Consider the following 25,496-nt stretch of genomic DNA (forward strand, 5'->3'; position numbering starts at 1 on the left):
ATCGGCTCATCTGAGAGGGGCTTCTTATACCTAGGGTGCATTGATTTTTATTTTATTTTAATTGCATCCCCTATAATGGACCGCGAGTACACGCACACAATGAAGAGGAGTCCACTCAATGCATCGAGCAGTGGATTAGGTAGGCAGGGGAGTATAATGATCACACCCCTGGACTCAGTGACCCTCTCCCATAAACCCATTATTTTAAGTTATGGGGTACATGGAATGTAATGGGGTTTTTTTAAAGCAACCCTCTGATTTCGGAACAATAAACTGTCCCGAGACGGGTTGGGGGTAGATTACTTGTGTGTGTTCTTCTATGCCATCCTTCTGATCCACCGGTTCTAGGTCCCGTTTTTGGCTGTTCAAGATGGCCATGCAATCTTCAGACTACCTAACTCCCCGTAGTGCATTGGTAATGCTAGACTACCAATACGCTAGACCCGCTCTCTCATTGGCCAGGGCTGCTGTCAGCAGTGGCCAATCACAGAGCAGTGCATAGCTTGCAGTAGGTAAATTCCAGTGCCTGTTTTGGACTGCCAAAAAACAGGACTGGAACTGGCGTATTGGATGGATGACGGAGATGATCAGAGGGTCGCTTTAAGTGGCTCTAATTTCTTAATTGTTCTGCTCACACAGTGAGAGGAAGCTTACTGACTTTGGATCCCAAGATTAAAAGCTGATCCACCAGGGGATGAAGAGACGGCAGTCACACCCAGGCATTTATAATGCATAGTACAATGGGAAATCTGGTACAGATTTTGCGTAGAGGCCAAGGAATTTTTTTTATTTTTTTTAAAGAGAATCTGTCACCGTGAAATCACCTGGACTGCTATACTGTGTGGAGAGCGGAAGAGACAGATTACAATTCTGGTTTTTATTTTCCCAAATCTCTGAACTCTTCTTCACTCCTTCACAGTAAAGCCCCATTTACACGCAAAGTGATCACTCAAAAATCATTCAAAAGATAGGATGGGGGGGGCGTGGCCTAAGCCTAGATGGCCGGACGCTACTAGCTGGAGCTCTTCCAGACCCCTAGCATCTTGAAAGTATGCTGCCTCTCCCCAGGGACTTGACTTACCCAGGACTTCACCCAAAGCTGCGGCGCATGAGGACATCGGTGGTGAGTAGCCAGGAGGCTCCCACTGGCAGCCAGTGCAGAGGATATTAATCTGTGCCTAGGCTCAGGTCGACTTCTGGCACGGAGCGGCTGCGGAACACAGTGGGGAGCGGAGGAGGGATCCTTCTCTCCTCCTTGCAGGGGAGTGAGAGGAGTGCAGAGGCCTAGTGAGTGAGGCCAGACATCATGCTGCCAGCTCGAGCGCTGCTCTAAAGAGCCACCTCCTCCTGTCTGGGACACTTGCTTGTCTCTGGGCGCTATGCTGAACGGCCCAAGTGAAAGTGCGGAGCAGATCTGAGAGATGGCACTGGAAGTGTCCTGGCTATTCTCCCTGCCTGAGGCTGGGACTGCAGCTGGGTACCCACAGACATAAGTGGGCTATTTAGCTGCTGTATGGGCCCAACGAGGTCTGGGGCTCCAAAAGAGGAGGGAAAATTCCTAAATTGCCTAAATTGCGCCCCCTTTTTTATAACCCCATTCAGGTGCACACTCTATCTACCCCTATACTCCCCTTTTAATTTTTCTTAAATTTTTTTTTTTTTGGAGGGGGGGGGGGGGGCAAGATTTGAAAGTTGACATAAAGTCACACACTTGCTTAGATAAGCAGTGAAATGTTACCTTTAAGCTATTAGTTATATCGCTTGGTTGCCTTATTAGGTTTGCATAACTATTTTCATAATGACAAATGTATACGCTAACAAACTATCTTTGAGGGATCAACTGTTCGCCCAGAACTCCCAGAGTCTGGCTAGGCTGAACATTAACCCTTTCCAATCCAATTTGTATCCTGGTTTTCCTAGGGGACTTACTCTTTTTCTGCCATTATACAACTCCACTATATGCTGGCTAAACCCAGTACTGCATGAGGTGACACGTTGGATAGGCTCCGACAGCAGAGAGGCTGGCAATATACAGCAAGAGAACCCCGACGGACGTCTTCCAACATCGGAGCTGTACAGCCTTAAATCATAATGTCTTCAGACGCCAGACAGTGGATTGGAAAGGGTTAATGGCATCCTACCATGTGATGATAGACATAGGACTCATGACTAGTATTAACATAATGTCCTGGAATGGGAAACCCCAAAAAACGCAGCATGATTTTCTCACAAATCAGACACCACAAATCCCATATAGTGTGTCTCCAAAAAACACATTTAACCCCCCGATAAAACCTCGTGGTTACAAAAACATTGGGTCCAATGGTCCCGCCATTCCACCTCCTCTTCATATTCCTGGGGAGTTTCTATGTTAATTCACAGACGTCTTAAATGGGAACCCGGGCCGCACGCTTAATGCCCTAGCTAGTAGACTTGTCTTTGTGCAGGCCTGGATAGAGGCGGCTCCTTGATCTTATTGGCATATACTTTCCACCACCAGCGAGTTTGGCAGTCCTCCAAGCAGCACAGTTTGCCACTCAGTTTCCTGCTGCAACAATCCTTTGTTTCGGCAACTTCAATCTACTCTTCGATGCTTCCCTAGACAAATTTAACTCCACACCCCTAATTAACACGGCACCACCCACCACATTACTAGCATTATTTGCTCAAGAAGTGGGTTGGCTGGATATTTGGACAACTAAAAATCCCAACGACCAGTTTCTTTTCCTGCTACTCGGTGTGTAGTAACGCCCTGTCCCGTATAGACTACGGCTTTGGAAATGCCAGATCATGCACTATGACATTTGATGTTAAATACCTCCCTAGAGCAATTTCCGATCATTCTCCTCTTTGGATTGAACTCCACTACACAGATTTCCATGGCATTATGCATGGCTGGAGAGTCCATCCATTCTGGCTGAGCCTCTTCGATTCACATAACCAAATTCCCGATGGGTTTTTAGAAGCCAACAAACCTGGTGCAGATCCGAGTTTACTGTGAGAGACCCTTAAAGCCTTCTAGGGGGCTGTTTAAGACCCTCCATCTCCTATGTCAAGAGGGATACATCCCGCTGTGAAAAGGAGATGACCTCTTGTTCACAATTGGAGGCAGCCTACATTGCAGACCCCACTGATCCCAACAAAGACCGTCGGTTAAGTCAAGGTAGGCAATACTTTCTATTGCTACAGAAAAAAGCACACCGGGCCACCTTTTGATATTCAATCTAGTAGTCTTGTCCATCTTGTCCATTAGACAGGTCAGATGTGGGTGAGGTCCTACTCCAATGGAGATTCCATCGGGGCGAGATTCCAGCAATTCTACAGGGACCTTTATAATACTAGGCTCCAATATTCCCACGGTGAACTGAATGATTTCCTGTGCAACATTGCATTTCCAACTCTTACTTCAGACCAAAGAACATTTATGGATGCCCCATTCACTTTAATAGAACTGTCAGAAGCACTATCCGACATGACTAAAGGTAAATCCCCCGGCCCTGATGGTCTACCAGTAGAGGTTTATGCTAAATATAAAGATGCATTACTGCCCACCCTATTGGATACATATAACGGAACCTATAACAAGGGATCTCTCCGTTGTCATTTTATAATGCTACAGTCATACTCCTGCTAAAATGGGATAAAGATCCCCTCAATTGTGGCTCGTATAGGCCTATATCTCATGAATATGGAATACAAATTGTTGACTAAAATCCTATCTAATCATCTCAATTCCATTTTCCTGGACCTAATACACCCAAACCAAACAGGTTTCATGCCTGGGAAATCCACTCGGGAAAACTTATGGAGGGTACAGGTAGTGGCGCAGATAGGAGAGACCACAAATGCAAATTGGGCATCAGCTTCCCTAGACACTACAAAAGCATTCGAATCCATTGAATGGCCATTCCTACTCCAAGTAGTACGGAGGTTTGATTTGGCAAGGTTTTTGTTAACTGGGTTTCAATGCTCTATAAGTCTCCCCAGGCGTTTATCTCGGTGAATAGTTCCTGCTCCCCTTATTTCCATCTATACAGGGGTGCGAGACAGGGTTGTCCCTTTCCCCCATCCTGTTTGCTCTGGCTATAGAACCTCTGGCCATTATGCTCAGGAGGAGCCCAGTGTTTGAGAGAATAGTCATGGGGAAAGGTGAGGATCGAGTGGCGCTCTATGCCGACGACCTCATGTTTATGTCCAACCCAGCAACATCTCTTATGCATGCCATAGAAATTATAAACCAACATGGAGGCTTCTCGGTCCTCCACATTAACCGGACGAAATCCGCTTGATGCTTTTGTCTAGGATGAACCCGCTAAGTGACTCTCTCTCTCACTATGTGGACTCTAGATTACAAACTCCTTAAATATCTGGGACTACAGATCTCTAATATTGCAGAACAGTCCTTAGATTTAAATGCATATCCTCTGATGGATCTACTCAAAACCTCGGGATCCTTACCGACTTTGGTGGCTGGGCGTGTAAATTTGATAAAAATGATAGTTCGCCGAAATGTCTATATATCCTACAACACACTCCAATAGTAATCTCGACCCGATTTTTCAGGTCAATGGACTCACTCATGACCTCTTTTATATGGGGAAATTTATGTCTGAAACTTAAAATCTCCACTTTCTCAGAGACGGAGGCAGGAAGCTGGGGCTCCCCTTTCCTGATTTATTCTTATATTACATAGCTAGCCAATTGGTTCACTTAAAATGCTGGCTGGAAGATGACCCGCTCCCCAATTCAGAGTCACACTTGGCTCACTTCCTAAAAATCCCCAACTGGTGGCCCGTGTTGGAATCTCCCTCCTCATTAACTTGTAAACTGCTCTTAATACATAAACTGGCCTCTAATATATGGAAACACAATCTAAATCAGCTAATAAATAATTTTCAGATATCATGGCTGATACCCCCTGTATGGCATAACCCTGGAATTATGGAATACGAACTCTGGGTGATCTGTACCCATCTAATATTTTCTCCTCCTGTGAACAACTACAAGCTAAATATGGACTACCACCTACCCATTTTTTTTTGATTCCTGCAAATCTGACATGCACTGCAGACACAATTCCCTTCTCCTGAACCCTCTACATCATACTACCCCCTGATAGGTATTCTATGGTCCCAAGGACCATAGGGCCTCATATCCTCGCTGTACTCCTACCCAATCGCAGCAAAGACCTCTCACAATGCGCCTTCGGCTCTGCTGAAATGGAGAACACGGACAGAAGAATCCTTTCAAGATCTGGTAGCCCCTCTAGTCGTTTCTCCTGCGGCTAATAACAAGCTGATACAGTTGTATATTATACACCAGTGCTACCTTACTCCAGTGAGGCTGCAGAGAATGGGCAGAACTTCATCATCCAAATACATGGAATCTTATGCTCTATATTAATATCCAAGCGTATGCCAGAAATGAAAACACAGACGCCAGCGCGGATTTTAAAGGCCACAGCATTTATTTTAAACGGGGTTACCTTATTAATAACTCAAAAACCCAACATATATAACACGTAGACTGAGTTCTACATACTCAAGTCTACACCAATAACCAATCTTTAATCCATCTTTATACCCACCGCAGGAGGCGGGTGGCATTCCCCCATTTAAACATGCCGCGACAAGTTGGAAGCTAATCAAACGGGCGGGCGGGAGGGACAATCTTGTGGTGCTGTAGAAAACTGAAGCCGCCGTCCCATCAGCACCTCCTTATATCCACTTTCTCTCACCAATCCCTCAATCAGCTCTTGTTGCTAGGGCCTGAGCTTCACAGAAGAATCCCTCAGGCTTCTTCCTGCGATTTTCTTCAGACCAATCGCCATCCATCCAAGGCTCCAACGTTTACCCGGCATCCTCCAGCACCTTCCATCCTGCTCACAGCTGAGCCTGCAGTGAACTCAAAGAACATCTATTAAATACCTATCTAATAAGCCAATACTCTAATAATTAACCCCCAATAGACCTTTTAAAACCATTTCCGCGCAGATTTCATGAGGCCTAAGTCCCTAATTGGCCTTCAGCCGTACATTAGGTGCCCATAAGACACTGCTGATTTTTGGCACATGGACCTCATCCCAGCGGTTTTGGAATAACCTGTCCCTACAACCCCGAAGGTGTGCCTCTTCAGGATACTCTGGGAGGAGATTTGGCAGCATCATAATAGAAAATGTGTGAGAGGTACTTTTCTTGGCTAGGAAAGTAATAGGGATTCCTTCGATCCATCCAGCATAGTGCTCAGTGTCAATGTGGCAAAAATTGGTTAACTCTACTATTCCATACAATTACGTAGTTTATAAGGAGCGTAGATGCCCAGGAATATTTGACAAGGTGTGGGGTAAGTGGTGCGATTCCTTACTTACGTCTTGCCCTCCACGCTTAGTTTCATCCTCTATCTCAATAATGCAGAGACGCCCCCAATAGGGAGTATTCTCTGTGGCTGAAACCCAAGGCCTACTGACAACCAGTCTAAACTCCTTCTTTCTCCCTCTTGGTAGTGTTTTCCACTATACGGGTGAGTTGCCCCCTTTGTCAAAAGTTATCAGCTGTACACTAACTTGCCATGCTTTTTGTTGAACTACAATGGTATAAAAGATGTTGTAATTTACTTACTTTTCAATAAAACGAGTTTAAAAAAAAGATGATTGACAGTTTGAGCGATCATTTTGCATAAGCTACTAATGAGCACTAATGCCCATTAGCAGGTTATTCGCTAAATTTGCATGTAAATGAGCCTTCCTTGAGCAGGTGTTCTGTTATCTGCATACAGTCACTTTGTTCTGCCACGGGACTGCAGCTGAATACAGTATTATCAGTGGTCCTGTGAAGAATTACAACTTGCGATCCCTGCTATAAGTTCTTTGGTGAACAATGGATTTTAAACTGAACTAAAAATCATTGTTCTGCCAAAAAGCAAAGGATTATCGCTGAAAAGACATCGTTTGAGTGACTTTTTTGAGCGATAATTGTTGTGTTAATGTGGCTTAAGCCAGGAAATGTCTATTCTCTTTATGCTAATCAAGCATGTAAGATGCCCCTGTACTGTACTAGTGTGTTTAAAAGTCTAGGGGATGTGTTACAATGCAGTGCACAGGCTATTTGCTGGTTTACTGTGGGGGATTGAAAGTGAGTTCAGAGATAATTACATTTTTGGAATCGGTGTCTTTATCTGAATTTAGAATAATTCAGAAGATGTTTTCATTACATGGTGACAGTCTCCTAAGTTAGGGCCTATTTACGTCACGTTTGCCTATCCTATTCTTAAACCGATCCGTTAGCCGATCTGTAGATTTTTCAGCGGTGCTTCAGTCGTGGTTAGAAGTGTTTATTTGTCTTTGTTCCCAGATGATCTCATTTTCCTGCCCTGTTAAGAGCTCATATACACCGGCGGATTTTTGCTGCTCATGTTCATCCATAGCATATAATGGAAAAGTAATTAATTTTCTTTTTAATGCAAACCAGTTGCGGTTTCCTCTCGCAGATGAAAAATCGTACCATTCTCTATTTTAAAGCGTTGTCCGCGAGGACAGCTTCCATTGAAGTCAATGGAAGCCGCCTGATCTGCAGCCCTTCCACAATCATCATTGCGGAAAGGCTGTGGGATCTGCGACGGTGTAGGGAAACCTGTACTGCGCATTGGCGCTGGCGTCCCATCCGCAGTCCAGAAGAAAAGACAGTACGCAGGGTTGCCGGTAGGGTACATGGGCAGATACCGTGCGGGAATACCAGCGCAGAATCTGTGCCGGTGGCTTAACCCTTTGCAATCCAATTTTGAATTCACTGTTTCCTAGGGGGGCCTTCTCTTTCTGCCATTATACAATGGCGCCATCTGCTGGCTAGAGCCAGTACTGCAGTATGAGACATGCTGGAGAGGCCCCCAACAATAGAGCGGCCAGTAATATACAGTAAGAATACCCTGTCGGACGTCTTCCGACATCAGAGCTGTACAGCCTTCAATAAGAATGTTTAAAGACCTCAGACAGTGGATTGGAAAGGGTTAAATCTCGGTGGATGCATTTTTATTGTTCAGTGCAAGTCTGCGGTCAGAGGATAGGCAGCTAGGTATCCTGCTGTAACTTTCTGTTTTGTCTCTTAATTTAATGGGATGGAGTTTCAACAAGATGAAAAGGCATTAACCTTACACCGCCTTCACTATATCCAAAAGTATTTCCAAATGTCTTCCCAATAGCTTCCCTATCTCTATTGTTGCTACTTGGGAGGGAGATAGTATTATTATGGTGGCACATCCAAAAAGTTCAGTTATTGGTATCCTGACTCCACACAATTTTGCCTTTTTTTTTATTTTGTTTTTGGCTTGTGAAGATTTGAGATTTTCCAGAACGTATCCTTGTCGATTTTTATACAAGTGAGAAAAAAAAATATCCTGCAGTAATGACTGGTTGTAATAGCCATAGACTGTGATGGCATCGGCTGAATAATTATCATCCCCAATAAACTTAAAAATATTTGGCCTCCTGAAGCCCCACCCGTAGTTTATAACAAGCGATCCCCGGGGATGTCTGATGCCATAACCAAGAATGGATTTTCATGCAAATTACATTAGTCACCTATCATCAGGATAGGTGAAAATGTCTAATTTCTTGTACCCCCACTGATAACAAGAACAAGCGTCTTGCGCCCTCATACCTCCTTACTGTAGGACTAGAGTCAGGAGCAGTTTGAATGGATTCTGCCAGTGGGACCACTTCATGGACTGGCAAGAAGACTTTTTATAGACCTCCAATAGATGACCTGAATACTTAGGAGCTATTATTACACTTCCTGGCCTTTTTGCTGCCAACTTTCGCATGTGAGCTGCACGTGATTTAGGAGCTTCAGCTGCTCGCTGAGGAGACATGTTCACTTGTAGCTTTCACATATCAGCTGCATGAGATTTACAGACTTCAGCTGGTGGCTGAGGTGACATCGTGACTTGTCGCTGTGTCATGTAAGCTGCATTAGCTTCACAGCGGGGTTGAACCCTCTGTGGTGACATGTTTGCACAACAGCGACTGTTTGTTACAACACTGGACAACGGTTGACGATTTTATGAAGGCTGGACTGGTGTTGGCGGCATTAGCACTTGGAATGACATGATATCACGTTCAGGAGATGTGAAGCTAGTGGTGAAGGACTATGCTTCAATAATATTGATCAATATTCACCGCCGACTATGTATGTGTACAATTTTGAGGTGTCATTTATTGGAGTCTCCACACAGGTGTCAAGCTACAAACTGCCAGACTGAGTACTGCTGTATCCATAGCAACTGAGAGCACGTAGGTTTGTAGAGGATTACAGGAATGAAGGACCTGTGGTGGTGTTGCCATCATGTGATCAGGGAGCGAGCTAAGAGCCTCGGTGACTGATCCCATGACAGTGACATTTTCACATGTGACTCAGTCACTCACGTACAGACAGGTGGTCATTATTATTCCATAGCAACTGAGGACACAGTGGGTTGTAGGGGATGTAGTCCACCCATAATCTGCACTGGGATGAAGTACCTGTGATGACGTCACTGTCGTGATCAGGGGCGGAGCATGTAACTCACGGACACAGAGCTCAGTTGACTGATCACATGACGGTGACATCACAGGTCCTGTAAGCACATGGCTGCTGTCAGGCTCCGCATGTTTTAGGACCATTGAGGATGTCGCCATCATGGGATCAGGGGCGGAGCATGTCTATAATTTACAGATGGACAGGTGGTCATTAGTACTTTGACTAGTAATTATTAGGAGATTATAGTACCAGTGTTTCTCGTGGCACAATGCACCACACAGCTCTGCTACATGTACATCACATACGTCAGTCATGCTCCACCCCTGATCACGCGTCAGTGATGTCATCACAGGTCCTTCATCCCGAGTGAGTGAGTTACATGCTCCGCACCTGATCATATGATGGTGACATCACAGGTACTTTATCCCGAGTGAGTTACATGCTCCGCCCCTGACCACATGACTGACGACATCACAGGTTTTCCATCCCTGTGCAGATTACGAGCGGACTACAAACTCCCTGCGGCCTCAGTTGCTATGGAATACTAACGCCTAGCCGGACAGCAGCTGTGTGCTTACAGGACCTGTGATGATGACCCAGTCGTGTGATTAGTCGCGGAGCATGTAACTTACTCTGGATGAAGGACCTGTGATGACATCACCGTCGTGATCAGGGGCGGAGCATGTAACTCGCTCACGGTCTGACAGGTGGTCGTTAGTATTTTGAAAGAAAAATGTTTTATATTTTTAAGTCTTATATATCTTTTTATGTTTTTGCTTTTGTTTAACTGTTCTAATTGAAGTGCGATTTATGATCCATTCCTTGTCTTGTAGTGTTTAACGTGTGGGAAGACCTTTAAGAAGCTTTGGTCCCTTCATGAACACAATAAGATCGTCCACGGTTATGCAGAAAAAAAATTTTCTTGTGACATCTGTGAGAAGAAATTCTACACGATGGCGCACGTACGAAAGCACCTGGTCGGTGAGTAATGATCTCGTGAGCAGTTCTCGCGCCGTCGCCTCATTCCGGACGTAAGATCTGAATCCTTTTATCTTTTGACTTGCGTTGCGCCTCTCAACATGTTGCGGGGTCGGTCATGCACTCGGATAAAATCCGTTTTCAGCATTTTAGTAAAATAATTCCTAAGCATGTAAAATACTGAGAGGTCCTTGGCGCATCGTGGTGTTGGTTGCAAAATTTCTTTACCCCAACATCTGATGATCCGCAATCGATCACCACTTTCCCCCACAGAGCTGAAATGTCATTTCAGAAACAAATTAATAGCAAAATAGTGAAAAAACATGTAAAATTAATTTTCCTTCACAGTTGAAAATTGATAAAAATTGTGTTTTTTAAACTTATAATTTTTTTAAGGGTGTTTTTTTTATTATGCTTTATTATGCTCTGATATGTTAATGCGGTTCAGAGATGCAGTAGCCAAGTAAACGATAACAACCTGTAGACTACAGAAGACTCATTGACTTCTATGGGAAAGTGATGCCATGCTCGGTGATTGTGCAGGAAGGGGGATGAGGTGAGCATAGCTATCACTTTTTGTCAATGGTGGATCCTGTCCTAGCTACATATAGATGTTAAGCTGTATTTACAGAGGCGAGCGGAATGTTGGCCCGAAATGTTTGGATGAATATCGTACTTGTAAATTGCGGGGGGGGGGGGGGGGGGGGTTTGTTTGTTTTTTTAATTTATTTATTTTTAATACTTTTTTTTCTATGCAGATGCAATGCTATTTGCGAGAAAATCGCAGAGCATGTGATTTGTGCACATGTGAAAATCACATGTTTTTTCAATAGGAAAATTTTTATCTTGCCCATAGAAAATAATGGGTGAGTTCTCTGCCGAATTGCAAAAAAATAGAGCATACTGTGATTTTTCTGCCTCACCGCGTTGTGGCAAGAGAAAAATCACAGATGGAAATAGACCCATTGAAAACAATGGAATCACAGAGGTGAGAGACAAAATGTACAAAGACATAACTCACAGAAAAAGAAGCCAAAAATGCACCAGCTGATAAACTGCAGGGCAGGCTGAATCACCATAATCCCTAGTAGCATGCAGAATGCAATATGAGGGAGCTAAATGTTCAGTGCAGACTAATATGCAGCCACTCGCATCAACCGAGATTGGGGGGGGGGGGGGAGGCGGGGTGACTGCAAACAACATAGTCAGCACATATGAACAGATACCAAGGATGCCAGCCATAGATAAGTGTGCCACACCATACAGGAATACATCCCCTGCTTGCAAAGCAGTGGATTGCCCTGTATTACCACAATGCGCCACACTGGCATGACATCCTGGGCGCATATTTTTATATGCCACAACACTTCTGCTCGACCCAACCCAAACAACCAATCAGGTTGTGAATTGAGCAGAAGTGTTGTGGAATATAACAGTATGTGTCCTGGGCTCCCCCAGCATCTGTAGCACACTGCATTAAAAAAAAAAACACTGATAAATGCAGGTGTTAGCGCACGTGTTTTAGCCAAAATGCAAACTAACAGGCGTGGCAAGGCCACCACGCGTCCGTCAGAACCTACGCTACCTCACTAATGGCTAAATAGAATCATAGAGGGGATATGGAGATGGTGATTAAGCCTGCCCCGCAGTTTATCAAGTGGTGCGTATTTGGCTTCTTTTTCTGTGAGTTATGTCTTTGAACATTTTTTTTTCTCTTCTCTCACCTCTGGAAACACGACGGAAATGCTGCAGAATTTCTGTTCGCACCCTCCGCATGGAAATTCCACATGCATTTTTAAAACGGAGGCTAAGCAGCAAAGAAGACGAGATTTTCAAAAATCTCATTCACATGCTACAGGCAGTCCACTACGTAGAAGTCGCGTAAAAACTGACATGCGGTGCAGAATTCAAATCTGCGACCTGTCAATTTTGGCGCAGTTTCTGCTGTAGAATCTCTTCTCTCTATAGGGAGAGATTTCCGTAGTGGAATACAGGCTGAGAAGCAGCTTCAAAACCCGCGCTAGATGGCACGGGTTTTGAAGTAACCTTTCTGCTGCAGAAATTTTGCGAAATTTTCGTGCGGCCCCACTGCAGATATTCCATGGGATTTCTGTCCCGTGTTACCCCAGCCTTAAGGGCAATCTAGATGGGACGAAGGTCGAGCAAACTATGCCCGACACTCTTCCCCGCACATACTAGCTCCTGTGCTGGCTCACAGCGGGGCGGCTGGAGCAGATTTCTCTTTTTGCGCTTCCCCGCCCCTTTCCATTGACTTAAAATAGCGGCCATTCAGTACTGAACAGCTGCCATTTACACTGAGCTATCAGCTCATCGTCCATGCAGCATAAACGATGAGCTGATCGCGCAGTGTAAATGGCAGCTGTTCAGTACTGAAGGGCGGGGGAGTGCGAGGAGAGAAATCTCCTGCAGCCTCCCCACACCCCTGCTGGCCGCTCTGTGAGTGAGTCAGCACTTGTAGCTCCCGTGCAGGAGCGCGGAGACGCAGAGACGAGTGTCGGGCATCGTTTGCCCGACATTTGTCCCGTCTAAAAGGTCCCTTACCTGTCATTGTAATCTTGTCTGAGATGATAATGGGGTGACTGCTGAAAATTGATCTCTACAGAATATGAAGTGTCAGGCTTATTATGAGGCTCAGTGTTCAGTGTGAGAACTGCAAGATTTCAAGATTAGTTCTGTAATCTAGCTAGTGACATGGGAATATTTTTTTTAAAAATCACCAAAAATTCTTTGTTTAACATAAGGACTTGATTCAAACAATAGGTCATCTTCTGATGATACATTCCCTTCAAAGAAACTGGGGCTAAGGGAGTGGCTTGGGGCAACATTTAAGAGTAGCGATTTGGTCCACTAAAAACTAAGGTAGAACCAAAATACAATAATGACACATAGTGCTGTTCAGTGGTGACAGGTTCCCTTTAAGGGAGGTCTAAAATTTCACTATATGCAAGGCATAGCATGCGTGAATGGGGACGATTCAAGGCATAGCACCATGCGTGAATGGGGACGGTTCAAGGCATAGCACCATGCGTGAATGGGGACGGTTCAAGGCATAGCACCATGCGTGAATGGGGACGGTTCAAGGCATAGCATCATGCGTGAAGGGGGCGGTTCAAGGCATAGCATCATGCGTGAATGGGGATGGTTCAAGGCATAGCATCATGCGTGAATGGGGACGCTTCAAGGCATAGCATGATGCGTGAATGGGGACGCTTCAAGGCATAGCATGATGCGTGAATGGGGACGCTTCAAGGCATAGCATGATGCGTGAATGGGGACGCTTCAAGGCATAGCATCATGCGTGAATGGGGACGCTTCAAGGCATAGCATCATGCGTGAATGGGGACGCTTCAAGGCATAGCATCATGCGTGAATGGGGGCGGTTCAAGGCATAGCATCATGCGTGAATGGGGGCGGTTCAAGGCATAGCATCATGCGTGAATGGGGACGGTTCAAGGCATAGCATCATGCGTGAATGGGGACGGTTCAAGGCATAGCATCATGCGTGAATGGGGACGGTTCAAGGCATAGCATCAAGCGTGAATGGGGACGGTTCAAGGCATAGCATCATGCGTGAAGGGGACGGTTCAAGGCATAGCATCATGCGTGAAGGGGACGGTTCAAGGCATAGCATCATGCGTGAAGGGGACGGTTCAAGGCATAGCATCATGCGTGAAGGGGACGGTTCAAGGCATAGCATGATGCGTGAAGGGGACGGTTCAAGGCATAGCATGATGCGTGAAGGGGACGGTTCAAGGCATAGCATGATGCGTGAAGGGGACGGTTCAAGGCATAGCATGATGCGTGAAGGGGACGGTTCAAGGCATAGCATGATGCGTGAAGGGGACGGTTCAAGGCATAGCATGATGCGTGAAGGGGACGGTTCAAGGCATAGCATGATGCGTGAAGGGGACGGTTCAAGGCATAGCATGATGCGTGAAGGGGACGGTTCAAGGCATAGCATCATGCGTGAAGGGGACGGTTCAAGGCATAGCATCATGCGTGAAGGGGACGGTTCAAGGCATAGCATCATGCGTAAAGGGGACGGTTCAAGGCATAGCATCATGCGTAAAGGGGACGGTTCAAGGCATAGCATCAGGCGTGAATGGGGACGTTTGCTCCACTCTAAACTTCCTTCCTGTGAACTTGCCTCATGACTCTGATGTGTTAGTATTTGACACCGTATGGTGGTAATACTTGAGCCTTGTTGTGATTTGTCTTCACTGGATTTTGTGTGCACAATATGGCGGTATTATTTTGGCAGTATTGTGACTCAGTGCTTCTTCTCTCAAACAAAGGAAAAAGAAAAGCAATTATTTCTTTATTTCTGATGCCGTTGTCATGGTTTTCTATGTGATGGAATTTTTCAAATCCCCATAAAATCTTTGCCTGTTTTGCTATTTACTTACACGTTTTCCATGAATGAATACATATCTGCCGTTCATATCAATCCGTCGAATTAAACCTTCCAGTTTCAGAGGATGATTGTCTTGTTTCTGCCTTCACAGCTCACACCAAGGACATGCCTTTCACATGTGAAACGTGTGGGAAATCCTTTAAGCGTAGCATGTCTCTGAAGGTCCACTCTCTGCAGCACTCCGGGGAGAAACCCTTTAAATGTGAGGTGAGCGTGCTAACATACTTATGACGCTTATTGTTGCCATCCTTGGTTATTACTACGAGGACAAGTCGTATTTATGAAGTATTTAATTTTTCATGTCTGGGCTTTTTCCATTACCTCTTATTTTAGCCACTGTTTAGGCTTTTATGTTCTAGCAATTCCCCGGTTCTTGGGGTGGGTGCGCCTTCGTGGTTTGTGACTCCTCTTGGATTTTGGTTGGTCTGCTGTTGAGCTGACGCAGGCACCATGCGGTTGGCTTTTTGGTGGCGCATCTTCATGGCGACAACCTTGCCCATGCGCCCTCTACTGTAGCTAGCAGCAGTTCATGCACTGAGGGGGATTTCAAAACTGCAGATACTGCCTGAATCATTTCCCTTCATCCTCTAGTTATTTTTATGTGACTTTTTATATTAAGTATTATTGATCACCTTATCTTTAAATGGACTCCCTCTTCCTCACGACTCCTGACCAAATCTGGGTGAAATGCATGTAGCCAACCATTAGTCAGTTGTTCCTTCTGTTTGCCCCCCAGTGACATGGCTTATTTTTGGAGTCTTTCACTTTCGCTTTTCAAAAGCCATAAACTCCTTTTTTTCTGTTGACATAGCTGAGTTGTTTTATTTGGTACATGAAATGTACAAATTTTATTATTTGGAGGGCCGGGTAAAAAAAAACATAAAAGCTGCAAGACTATCAATATAGCCGCCATTATAGCTTTTTACATTTTGTGTACCCAGCATTCTGAGTTATGAGCGAGTGGGAGATTTACTATTCACAGTTCTGAAGGGGCTAACAAGAGCCCCGGGTGGAGAATGTCACTGCGGCCATATTGTTTTTTGCAGTGTGTGTTTTGTTTTTTTTCTTTTTTTTACCCATCTGGTTGGAATTTTTAACAGCTGAATAGAGGAGGACGACTCACGGATTTGTACATACTGGAGAGTTTTTGATTATTAGAGGTGGAAATTTTTTATTTTTTCATAAAATGTAACTTTTACCCCGTAACAATTGGAATCTTTCTTTGTCTGTCATCGGTTTGCACTTGTAGCAGCTTCACCCTGTCTTCTGTACCTAACTATAGTTTGTGTATATTTGTTTTTCCTTCGGCAGAACTGCCACGAGCGATTCCAGTATAAATATCAGCTGCGGTCGCACATGAGTATACACATCGGGCACAAACAGTTCATGTGCCAGTGGTGTGGCAAAGACTTTAACATGAAACAGTATTTTGATGAACATATGAAGACCCATACCGGTAAGTAAGCAGAGAGATTTCATGATGTAGCTTATTGTCGTCCTCTACATCGCATTCTCATTTCTGAGGTGATACATCTGCAGAGCTTTTCCAATGGCTTCCTCCGCTGAACCCACCCACCACCACCTTTGCAACCACTCTATAAAATGTACCCCTCTTTGTAGTATGTTAATATGCAGGGTGAGGCAAAAGTCTGGACACACATGTAAGAACTCCTGTCCAATGTTGTTTTTCCACACTGTATTACACGTGCGATGCACAGCCGTGTGATGCGCAGTGAATTGCGTGAATGAAAGTCAATGTACTTTCATTAATACATGTGCATGTAGATGCGCACGAGAAATGGATCGCAGCATGCTCTATTTCTTGTCCTACCTTGCAGCATGAGCATGAGCCCTATACATTTCTATAGGCAGCCTATGCAAACACTGTCCATACATTGCAATTGGCGGCGATTTCATACGCAACCCAGCTATGAAACAGTAGGGAATTTAAAAACTGATTGCCCATATGCGGTCTCTGCCGGCAAAGCCAATGTTTTACCAGTATGGCCGTAGACATGAGGCCTAACGGGTGTAATAACAAGAAAACGGGCTTCCATTGTGTGAAAGTAGGGCAGTTGGGCTACATTTTTTTGGAGACTTTTCGGTGGCCATTTTGAACTCTCATAGAATTCAGCTCAGATTTTTCAAATGGGAAGGGGGTCATGTGGTAGATTAGTCTTGGCTAGAATGTACTCAGGATAAAAGTGACACTTTCAGTGAGCAAAGTTGGTACGAGGGTCATGTAAAGATTATTGGCAACACCCCCGCTACATTTGCAGTATAGCAAAGTCACAGATAATATGGTGTATAATACGAAAATAGAGGTCATAAGTGTTCTCTATAGTATCGTTTGTACTACTTCCCCCAACCAGAAGCTGTCAGCACCCATCAAACAACGCAATATCATTAAGTACCGCCCTATTACATAATCTCTCAACATGAGCAGATTTTTTCTGTGAAGCATGTGGCGACCAGGCACTGCCATACCAGAGTGTGGCAAGATGGTAGCAGTGTTCTAAGGAAGGGTGTGAAAGTGTCCAACATGAGGCCGGCTCAAGTCCGCCTGCTGGAAGACCACCAACTATGGACGTGAAGATTTGGATGCGGAGATAAACCTTTCCTTCAAATCTGTGCATACGATTCTGACAGGACACCTGAAAATGCAAAAAGTTGCTAGTAGATGGGTTCCACACAACCTTTCCGAGGTTCAAGCTTGGCACCGAATGGAAGTGTCTGCTTCCTATCTGGCTTGTTATGAAACAGAGAGAGAATCTTCTCTGAGACGCCTTATCACAATTGGCAAGACATGGGTAAGGACCTACAAGCCGGAGTTGAAACGGTAGTCTGCCAAGTGGAGGCACCAACACTTTCCCGGCCTAAAAAAATGGAAGCAAGCACCAAGCAACCTTAACGTAATGCTTATCATGTTACTGTTAAGACCAGAGGCGTAACCTGAAGATCCTGGGCCCTAATTGGGAGGTCTTGGAGTATTCGCCTCACTCTCCAGACATGAGTCCGTGTGACTTTCATCTTTCAGAAGAGGTCAAAGAACCCCTGCCCGGATGAGGATTCAAAACTGGAAAAAAATGGGGCGGTTATAATGCGCTCTCTGACGAACGTCAACAACAGTGAGGATGCTAATGGTATCGGACGTCTTCCAGAGATCTGCGAGTGGGTTCGAGACAAGGCAGTGGGTAATATTTTGAGGATATGTAATATGTTTTCTGTCATCCAAATATATTCTGTGCAAATAAAAACATAGTTGCCAATAATTTATGCACTATTCTCGTAAATTCTGTCTGACATCTAGGGCCTTTTTTTCATTGATGGATCACTTAACATTGAGCAGATGGATCACTTACCATCTGCTCAATGGGAGCAGGGAGTTCCCACATTACTTTCAACAGAATGGCGCACCTCCGCTCTTTGCTGTGGCTGTATGCAGATGGCTGGATGTGAAATTCCCTGGCCCGTGGATTGGGTGTAAAGGTTCAATAAAATGGCCACCAAGGTCGCCAGGCTTGACGCCTTTGGACTTTTATCTGTGGGGCCATTTAAATTCCCTTGTGTCTGCAGAAAAAATATGCAATATGGTTTACCTGAAACAGTGAATTTTACACTTCAGCGTGTTCACGAACACTGGATTAAATGTTTGACCATGTGCACCCAGCAGAATGTGAAAATTTGCCTTCACTTAACTCCTAAACAAGAAAAGATAGGGCAAAACTAACACTTCAGGTTTGCTTTCTAAGTAAATTCTAGCCAAGATTAAAATATCACAAGACTTCCTTGCATTTGAAAAACATGAGCTGAATTCAATATAGTAAAGTTCAAAATGGCCACCAAAAACCTCTCCACCACCCAAAAAATGCAGCAACCCTTCCAATGAATACTTTCACACGTTGGAAGTTGATTTTCTCGTTATTACAACAGTTAAACTGGTGTGTCCAGACTTTTGGCTCACCCTGTATGTTGACACAATCTCATAGAAACTGAATGGAGCGCTAGTGCAGATGCATGTGCAGGGGGCATACATATATATAATGGCGAAGGGGTGGGGGTATTCCCATCACAGCAAGTGTTGCCTGATACATACCCTGCTCCTTAGGAAACGGCTAATCTCATCCCTACCCTTCGCCCTTGTCTGTTGCCCCATTCTATACTGGTGAGCTCTTGAATTGTCTGTTCTCTATCTTTATCACCTACTTCATCTACTTCTGTTCCTGTGCTTCTTCTTATACCTGATCACTATCCCTCTACCTAAATGGTGGCTATGGACGCTTTCCCCTTGTTACTTTCCAAGGGTGAGGCCCACCGTTGTATCATAAACTGTTATGCTGTTCAGGGAGGTGATGGGGAGCCGGACGGGTGTATATATATCTTTTATACTGGCAGGCTCCGCCATTGCAGATTGAAAAACCTGACACTGTTCAGCCCTCTGTGTGCACACGGTCCCCCAGAAGCGCATGAGAGCGCTTGCGGCACAGCGGTCTGCAAAGAGGCGGATTTTCAACCTGCATGTAGTCTTAAACGGCTCATAGCGCAGGTATGGGGCAGCCGGCCAGGATTTAAAAAAACAATTAAAAAACATCCCGGCTCCCCATCACCTCCGCCAACAGCTGTATAACTTAGTTTTTGGTGCTGTTCCCTATAACAGCCCGGCGGTACTCGCACATGGAGGTCCAACCTCCTGCAGGCTGCATGTTCCAGGTAAAGCTTTGTGCCTACAATCAGTGCACTTAAGATAAAACGTGATGTTTTTGTCGGCTTTACGGTACTTCTTCAGAGATTCTACTATAATAAGCGCTGTGTTTCCAGATCCCCTCCTCCCCGCAGTCTTGCAGGATGGTACGCTGCCGCTCAGTAGTGAGCGAGCATCTGTCTAATGAGGACAGGGAGTCGCCTGAGGGTGGGATTAGTGTGACCTTTATATAGAAATATGATCTTAATAACCCCCATTCATCTCCTCTCTTTTGTTCTATTGCGGCTCGTTCGCTGCATTGTGCTCGCTTCCTGCGACGTGGAGGGGATTTCTAGGACAGAGGTGGCAGATACGGCGCTGCATATTGCAACGTGCAACCCTTGTGTTGTCTTGTGTTTGCATAGTCCCAAGGACGATGTACCATTCTTCTAGAAAATGTCGTTCAATTATTGAAATGTACATTAACCATTTAATTGTGCAGTCCTTTTATATTCCCTCCGTATTCAATTTTTCTTCTGTCCCTCCAATAAGTCATAACTCTTATTATCCTGATGTAGTTGCCTTACGGCTTTTTTTTTTGGTGAGACAACCTGTACTTTTTATTGGTACCATAGTGCCTACAACTTTTTGCATTCCCTTTATTTGTTTCTTGGCTACTGGATAACCACGGTGATTGGTGAAGGTCCCAAGGTTCAGTTAAATCCATTTTTACCGCAATACCCCTTTTAAACCTAAAACGTGGAATGGCACGCACCAGAGGTGCTATAACTGATCATTAAGACCGGCAACCCCACCAAGAAAAACATTACCTTCCCTGCTGCTGAGTATCGTAGCCTCTGACACTTCCTCCCAACATCTGCGTTGCGTTTACAGGAAGTGCAGTAACTCGGATGCCGGGAGGAAGTGTCATGTCAAAGCCTATGATATTCAGCGGCAGCTGGTCTGGAGCTACGCAGGGTAGGTAAAGTAGTTCCTGGTGGGGTTGCTGCTCCACCGGAGCTACTGTGGGCACTAGGATCACTTGAGCCACCATTACTATGGGTGATCAATTATATAGGGCCATTGAGAGGGGGCATGCTTATTATTGGGGCCACTGTGGCTATTGACATGCACTTTAAATGAAACCCTGCACTTCTTTTTTTTAGACTTCAAAGGAAGTTTTAATGAGTGTGAAATATTTTTATCCTATTTTCTATTGTCTAAGCCTTGGTGCGTCCAAAGAATACGGTAATTGTCTTTAAGATCCACTAGTACGGGCCTTAACATCTATAGATGTCGAATTATGACTCCATGTATGGCCTCGTGCATGAGGCATTGTATAGCAAAAAAGTGTGTGTTTGTTTTCAGTTCACTCTTAAAAGGTGCCCGTTACCCGCAGCCCCCCACCCCCACCCCCTGCCGCCTCCATACTTTTCATTTTTATGTATTTTCAGTTGACACTGTGACTCCAGCCTTTTGTTCCAGGCGCTTTGTACTCTTCTAAATTCCTGCAGCTCTGATAGGCTTCCATGGTCATCTCTCCCTCGTTGTGAGAACAGAACAATTCCCTGCCCGATCACCGGTGAACGGTTCACTGTATGCCGCTGTCACAAAACCAGAGTACCAAAGTCCCCATTGTCACTTTTTTAATATTTTTTATATTTTTCAGCTAATTCGTTTCCAATGATAAAGGGGTGATGTGTCATTCCATTAGCCAAATTGAAGCGTGGCTCGTTCTGTCCCAGAGAGCACCTTAGTAGTGATGTTGTGATATGGCTAATGATGTGGGCAGGGTCTAGCGGAGGAGTTTGGATGAACTTGGTTCCTCTTTTGTTGTGAATCTATTGTGCCTATTGTTTAAATAAGTTGCTGCTGAGGCGCCAGATCACCTTAAATTTTTAAGTGCCGGTTTAGCTTTGAACTTATGCAGTGCTCCGGACTGAGACGAAAATTACCCAGGAGCCATTGGCTCCTAAACTAGTCTTCAAATGTAAAAATGGTATATAATATAATGTTATAATAAACGCTCTAGGGGAGATGTATAATGCCTGTTTTGGCATTAAAAAAAAAGTTGCAAAATGTGGCATAAGGCCAGCTTGTACAAACATTTTGCAACTTTTTCACAGGTACACTACTATACCCCTTTCCACCCAAAAAGGTGTGTAGCTTGTCAGAAGGGGATGTGGCCACCCTAGACCCACACATTTATGTGTAATTTTTGACAGAAATTGGCATAAATTATACCAGAAATCTATGCCAGCTCCCAGCCAGGTGCCCCAGCCCACTCAAATTACATTACCGTGTGCCCTTCCAAACCCCCAACAACAGTACCACATGTCCACCCCTCTAAATAGCATTATCATATGCTAAGAGCTCCTCTCCACCCTCAGTAATTGACATGCCATGTGCCCTTGAGTGTAACTTTAAGAAGACCCCCCCCCCCCCCTCCCAGTAATTATACTAGGTTCCCTCGCAGCACTGATAGGTCCCACTAGATCACAGCTCCTATTACAGAATGACCTGACACAGCAGAAGCGGGGCAGTGAGTCCTGCCCATGGTGGGCGCAGGCAGCAAGAGTCGTCATGGGGCAAGTCTACTCAAAAACTTTCTAAAGAAACTTTATTTCAGGACAGCCGCACTGCTGTGGTCGGACTGGCGCAAATATAAAGTTTGTTTGTATAGCGCCAACGTATTCGGCAGCTCTTTCAGAACACAGACGATACAAACGTTACATGTAGTAGCAAACAATAGAGATGGGGGGCCTCCACCAACGAGCTTACACACAGCAACGAGAAGGTGCAGGGGTAGGAGATGTACACGGTAGGCAAAGGGGAGAATGTGGGCTGCCATAGGCAGGCGATACTCCAGGTGTGCAATGAGAGGGTCAGGGAGGCTTGTCGGGGGGGGGGGGGGGGGTGTTGATTATTTCAGGAGATTTGATATGCTGCTTTAAAGAGGTGCGTTTGAAGTCTAGTCACCATTTTCAAAATCTCAGGCACCTTGGCGATCATTTTGATCGCCATCTAGGGGCATTCTTTAAAACGCATTATGCAAATGAAGTTCCATCATGTCGCCTTCTACTCCAGTTGCATCTAGGGCTGTACTCAAATATATATATTTTCTAAACCCTTGGAGAGGGTTGCCCTTAAAGTGTAGAGTTTAGTTCCACTCTGTAATGTGTCCTGCCCTGTCATTGTCACCAGAGCTCCCACAATGCACTACTCTCTGGTAACTAGTATTCCACATGCAGCTCTGGATGTGTATTCTACAATGTTCTATGTAGCGTTGCTTGGATGGGGTGGTTAATGATGTGACTGTCTTGCCAATGACCGGGGTTGAGCTCTTTTCTGTTTTTCTTCACTTTAGGAGAGAAACCTTTCATCTGTGAGATCTGCGGCAAAAGCTTCACCAGTCGGCCTAACATGAAGCGCCACCGCCGGACACATACCGGAGAGAAGCCTTATCCCTGCAGTGTGTGCGGCCAGCGCTTCCGGTTTTCCAACATGCTCAAAGCTCACAGGGAAAAGTGCTTCCAAGGTGGGAACCCCCCCACTCCCGGGAGTCCCGGAACAGCAGCGAGTCTCTCTGCGTCATCACAAAGTGGCAACTCGCCAAGCCAGTCCAGCCCCGGCCTCTCCCCTACCTTGCCTCAACATCCACTTTCTCTGCCCCTTCTCCACTCCCTCCCGCACAGCATGCCTCCGCCACCTCACCATCTGCCTCCTCCGCCCCCGCTCTTTCCCGCCGGCCGCATAAACTCTAACACCAACTAGACCAAGCTTAAGACTGGCCTGACTGTTCTGAAGTGCTCCCTCCCTGCCTCCAAGACAACGCTGTGGCACCATGGCCGATTATTTTCCTTTTTTCCAAGTTTGTCCATCTCTGTTCAGATGTGATGGCGGGGGAGGCGATTTAGACTTCCCTGCTCGTTATCCACCATCGTTGCGCTCTTCTTGCACATGCTTGCAGCATTAAGATACAGTGGTGAGGACTAAGTGCTACAAGCCGACTCTCGCTACAGTGCTGTTTGTGTTTTTAGTACATAATAATGTTAATATGGTAAATTCCTATTTTTTTTTTTTTTTCTTTTAACTTTGTATCATTATGTGAAACTGTCTAACTACGCCAAATGCACCGTAGCTCAGAGGTCGGATAGACGCACAGCCGTCCCAGTCCACGGGGGAGTATAGGGTCGTCGAAGCTCATGGAAGAGACAAGAAATCCCGACCGATGTGGAAAGTGCGCTCACGTCCTGTAGCGATGGATTCTAGGCCTGACGGCGAATCTCCCATAAGGGAAGCAGAGATACATATTAAGTAGTAATATAGAAGCCGTTCCACCTCCCAGTCTGTATGTTGGTTTAATAAACCACTTTCATCCAGAGGGGAGGGGGGGTAAAGGCTCATGGAGGTGGCTGCCATATTGACTGTGTCCACAACATTTCATCATGTTCTACAGTTTGTTGCATTCTGTTTTCTGCACAATGTGTGATTGGTGGGGATTGAGTCTGTTCCTGTTACATAAATAGGATTTTATAAAAACTTTTTGGATGTTTTTTTTTTTTTTTCCTCCCCCATGTGTTCAGTTTAGAGCTTTTTTTTTTTTTTCTTTTGCCCAAAATGTATCAAAAAGTTGCTCCAATGAGAGGATAAAACCTTGTAGGTCCTCGTTAAGAGGGGATTATCCTAAAGCAGAAATCGGAAACTCGCCCAACCCTACTTACTGATCGCAGGGCTTCCTGAAGGGTAGGGTGTTTGGAATGTCTCACCAAGGCAGAGGACAAGATATCTGGGACATGTTCCTCTACGGATGCCTCTTTTCGATCTGTGTGGGCGGGCATATTTGGGATTTATATTAGACCGTATTCATATTACATTTACATATCACGTTTGGCGTATGCCTGCGCTCCGTGTACTTTGGCATACCTTGTGCATTATGGTGCTGTGTTCTAGCTATGGGCAACCTCTCCCACTGTATGCTCGTACAGTGACCTACTTCACAACCTACCGTTGTCTGTATATGTCAGGACATCCTCCCAACCTATAGCTCCGATGGTGGATTCAAATGTAATGTGGACAGAGCCTTAGGGTCCTTCTAGATGAACCGATTCTCGTTTGAACGAGCGAGTGACGTCGCCTCTAGCTCGTTAGTTCTCATGCAGTCGTGTTAGGAAGAGGCATCGTTGGCTTTTTCAGAGGAGCGTCGTTCAGTCTTTCACTTTCGCAGTATAGGCAAACGATTGCTGTTAAAACTGAATTGGTGAACGAGCCAACTATGTTTTTTTAATGCTCACATCAGATGAGCGAAAAGCGATTCACGTTGGTCGTTAGCTCGTGTTTAGACTGAAGGATCATGGTTGACTTTTTCACTTGTTTGAACGATAATCGTTTCATCTAAAAGCACCCTAAAAATTGTGATCCATCTTGATTGCTGCCAATTTGACCTCCTTTAATGCTTTCAGCAAGGTTGCCATTTAGTCGGGACCACTGCAACCTCCATCTTTAGGCTAGTTCCACCAGATGTAGACATTTACAGGACTTCTTAGTTTTCCTCATCACTTCCCGTCTGGGTGACCACTCTATCATTATTTGTAGCTACATGTACTAAAAAAGTAATTTTATATAGTTTTTAAATACGCCTACAAGTTAATAGCCATAGCAATAAAGGCCAATGAAGGTAGCCATTTTGTGGGTTGATATTCTGAAGCCGACGGAGCAAAGAAAATTAATTTTATCAACTTGAAACCAAAATCAGTTAATCTTTTCCAATCCCCTGTCTGACGTCTTCCTACATTCTGATTCGAAGCCTGTGCAGCTCTGATGTCAGAAGACGTCCGGCAGGGTATTCTTACTGTATATTGCCAGCCGTTCTGTTTTTGGGGGCCTCTCCTGC

At 45.1% G+C, this 25,496-nt stretch overlaps 1 protein-coding gene across 1 annotated transcript in view; it reads left to right on the top strand.

The window, feature by feature from the left end:
* Window positions 1-24,145, top strand: part of ZBTB47 (zinc finger and BTB domain containing 47) — a 58,517-nt gene extending 34,372 nt beyond the window's left edge. Inside the window, exons 3-6 of the mRNA XM_066584811.1 lie at window positions 10,343-10,490; window positions 15,014-15,129; window positions 16,234-16,378; window positions 22,971-24,145. Coding sequence (XP_066440908.1) covers window positions 10,343-10,490; window positions 15,014-15,129; window positions 16,234-16,378; window positions 22,971-23,377 — 816 coding nt within the window. The 3' untranslated portion in view covers window positions 23,378-24,145. The remainder of the gene's footprint in view (window positions 1-10,342; window positions 10,491-15,013; window positions 15,130-16,233; window positions 16,379-22,970) is intronic.
* The last annotated feature ends 1,351 nt before the right edge of the window (window positions 24,146-25,496 follow it).

Source organism: Eleutherodactylus coqui, chromosome 12 (genome assembly GCF_035609145.1).
Source record: "Eleutherodactylus coqui strain aEleCoq1 chromosome 12, aEleCoq1.hap1, whole genome shotgun sequence".
NCBI classification, from domain to species: Eukaryota; Metazoa; Chordata; class Amphibia; order Anura; family Eleutherodactylidae; genus Eleutherodactylus; species Eleutherodactylus coqui.